The 3012-nt window shown below is 44.0% G+C and overlaps 1 protein-coding gene across 1 annotated transcript in view; it reads right to left on the reverse strand.

The window, feature by feature from the left end:
* Window positions 1-1527: 1527 nt before the first annotated feature.
* The window catches only part of T265_14417 (hypothetical protein), a gene marked incomplete at both ends in the record, with an annotated part of 21133 nt that continues 19648 nt past the window's right edge, over window positions 1528-3012 (reverse strand). The window contains one exon of the mRNA XM_009173518.1: window positions 1528-1776. Within this exon, the coding sequence (XP_009171782.1) occupies window positions 1530-1776 (247 nt within the window). The remainder of the gene's footprint in view (window positions 1777-3012) is intronic.

Consider the following 3012-nt stretch of genomic DNA (forward strand, 5'->3'; position numbering starts at 1 on the left):
CGCGGCTTTCTGACAAAGTCATCCTCATATGTGTCGTAGAAGCATGTAACTGCAAGGCAGACGGATCTCTGACGAGACGAGAGGATTTCAAATGAATCGCCGTAGGGTTAGGTGAGCGAAGCTCGAGACAGCATTCGCTCCATTTAAAATAACCAAAGACCAAGAAAGCTGTTTAGCTGTATTCATGTTTGAAAAGAATCACACCACTTGGGACGACTGCTCTTCGGCGATGCGGGCAGCTTAATTTGAATAGATCTGTTTTAGATGCACAAAGCACGAAAAGACTTCATTTCGCTGGTCTAGCTGGTGATGATGGTTATGTGATGGTTTGGAGTAAGAATTTCGAAAGTAGGAAAACTCAACTGACTGCAGGTTAGGCAAAGGACTGGCCCATAAACCACGAGCTCGAACAATATCATTCTGACTGTGATTTCAGGGAACCGGATGGGATCAGTCGGCATGCTAACGCGGTGATACACACTATTTAGCTAATCAAAATGTAACCAATGCTTTGGACGTCAACAGCATGTATCGGTCAGCTCGCGAACAGGATATCATTTCAAACTAGAGGACATCTGGGGTTGACTACTGCGAGGAGTCAACGCAGACCCATGGTCGTGTCTTTCACATGCTGAATGAATTGAGGTTCACTATCTTTCATGAAAGAGCGAGGGTCAAAGCTACCGTGACTAAATTAACTTTGATCCGGTTCTGATTCAAGTTCGGAAATTCTTCTTGATCATTCGTCTGGTAATGTTTCACACATCCTACTCTTCTGCCTTACAGTAGTAATGCGAAAACCAAATAGGACTGAATATCAGTACTTTCTTGATAGAAAGGAAACCAAATTCCGGTCGAATATGAGACAGCTTCCACAGATGAGGTAGCACACAGGAGTCATTCCACCAAGGAACTTAGTCTTGGTAGGGTTAACATTCATAGTGTGAATGGTGAAAAAGGTCGCAACTTTTTATCGGACCCTCTAGAGATATCGAACGTTTGCGGGAGTGCAGGAACAATGGCGCGAGTGCTAAGACACACACTTGGCGGAGAAGCCAACGTCATAAAGGAAGAAGTTCACATCTAAAGAAATACACTCATTTGCAACTCAGTTTGGTTTTTCAAAGAGACTCACCTGAATCCCTTGTTTATGATATTCTACAACTGAAGTTGCTGCACACAGGGCGGTGCGATATCTCGAATATCGTGCCAACTGAATCATGAGGCGGCCTGAGTGCAGCACATTCAGTTGAAGAATATCATAAACGAGATATTCTCTTGAGTTTCTCGTGAAAACTGATTTGCAAATGAGTTTATTCCTCGACAACAGTCCAATTTGGGTTCAAGTAGAACAGGGCAGAACATAGAACTCGGGGACTGTGCCTACCTGATGAGCTCCAAGAAGTGCGAAACCGGTCGTGGGCTGTCGAAGAGTTTTCAGCAACCCAGTGAGTAGTTTCCTTTATGAAAAAAGTTCACATCTCTTTGTGACAAACAAACCCATAACCATCCATCAGGCTGACTTACCTGGAATAGAGTGACCATCCAATAACAAGCACCAGTCCGAGAAAAGTAAAGATATCTTTGCCCACATGACTCGCCACGGACCCGATTCCGCCTGGCAAGCATTGATTGAGCATAATTGTAGACACTGGTGAAGTGATCGATTTCGCTGCACTCGGTGATTCTGTGCTAACCTGATCCGAAAGTAGCCGATTCAAATGATCAGCGACAACCAGTAGTGGATGAACGGTGAGATTCTGCTGTTTGTCCACACTGAAACCGAGCCGTTTTTGCCAGGGAACGTCGGAGGTTAGGACTGAAGAATGACAAACACTCACAAGAATAAAATGTGCAAAAAATTATGGGACAAGGATACAATCGGTGAAAACGATTCGACACTGTTTTGGATGATAACTACAGAATTTGTTACAGTCTGTAGGATTCAACGACCTTGATGGTCCTGGATCTGCTGGCATAAAATTCCGACGAATGATGCATAGTCTCGAGGAATGAAAATTACCTGCACCTGACCCTAGTGGCACACAAGACCAGATTTGTTTTCATAAAGTCTAGGTCAGCCTGCATGCACATGTGCAGAGTGTAATACCGAACAGACAAGATACATCAGAGTCAAATTACTCGTCTGGCTAAATCATCCGTGATTGGAAAAACGAGGCACCCTCATCAGTTCGGCTCATCGTCATGCAACTTTGTCCAAAATGTGAAATTCGCTTCCACTTTGATGCCTGCATTCGACAGATGAACTATCACTGGAAGCCTATGTTCGTGGAATTTGGTGTTTACTGAACTAAAAGGTTAATGGAGGATAACTGGCGAAGCTCAGACGTCCCAAATGAGTCGTGGTTATCTTGCAGCTACTATAAATCTTCAACAGATACACCCATCGGGGTGACAAGATCCCTGAGGCTCGCCCTTATTGACTATTTGAATTGTGGCAAAACATTGGCGCGAATTTCAGAGTTTCCCATTTCCCGGAGCAGCTCCCCCAAGAAAAGCGGCCTGCATGAACCAAACGAAGGAGATGCTAGGTGTGAAACTTGTATATAGTCAGGCATGAGAGGGTGAGGCGAAGGAATAGCAACGGTCTAGACGGAAGTTTCGAGCTTGGAGAGATTTAAGGAAGTGTGGAAAAGGAAGAAATTCGATAAATCTTGAATGGGAGGCAAAATTCCATCATCCGTATAGAACGGTTCGTTATATCGTTTAGAAGGCGTGTAGTCAGGCTTCCAAATAGAGAATTGTACAGCAGTTTTCTTGTACGGTGTTACCATATTCCTGTATCCATTCAAATGTAGATGAGAGAATGAAATCCTCCGAAATCGCTCAGTGACCAAAAGAAGCATCCCCTGTTAAAAAGGACTATGTAGCTATTCTGAGGGACTGAATAAAAGGGCATCACAAAGAAAGAAGTAAATTAAAGTCCCAGTACATATCAGAGTAACGTTCGAGAAACAGCCGCTGGACAGAAAATCCTTTCCGGGGAAGTCC

The sequence above is a fragment of the Opisthorchis viverrini genome (assembly GCF_000715545.1).
Source record: "Opisthorchis viverrini unplaced genomic scaffold opera_v5_190, whole genome shotgun sequence".
NCBI lineage: Eukaryota > Metazoa > Platyhelminthes > Trematoda > Opisthorchiida > Opisthorchiidae > Opisthorchis > Opisthorchis viverrini.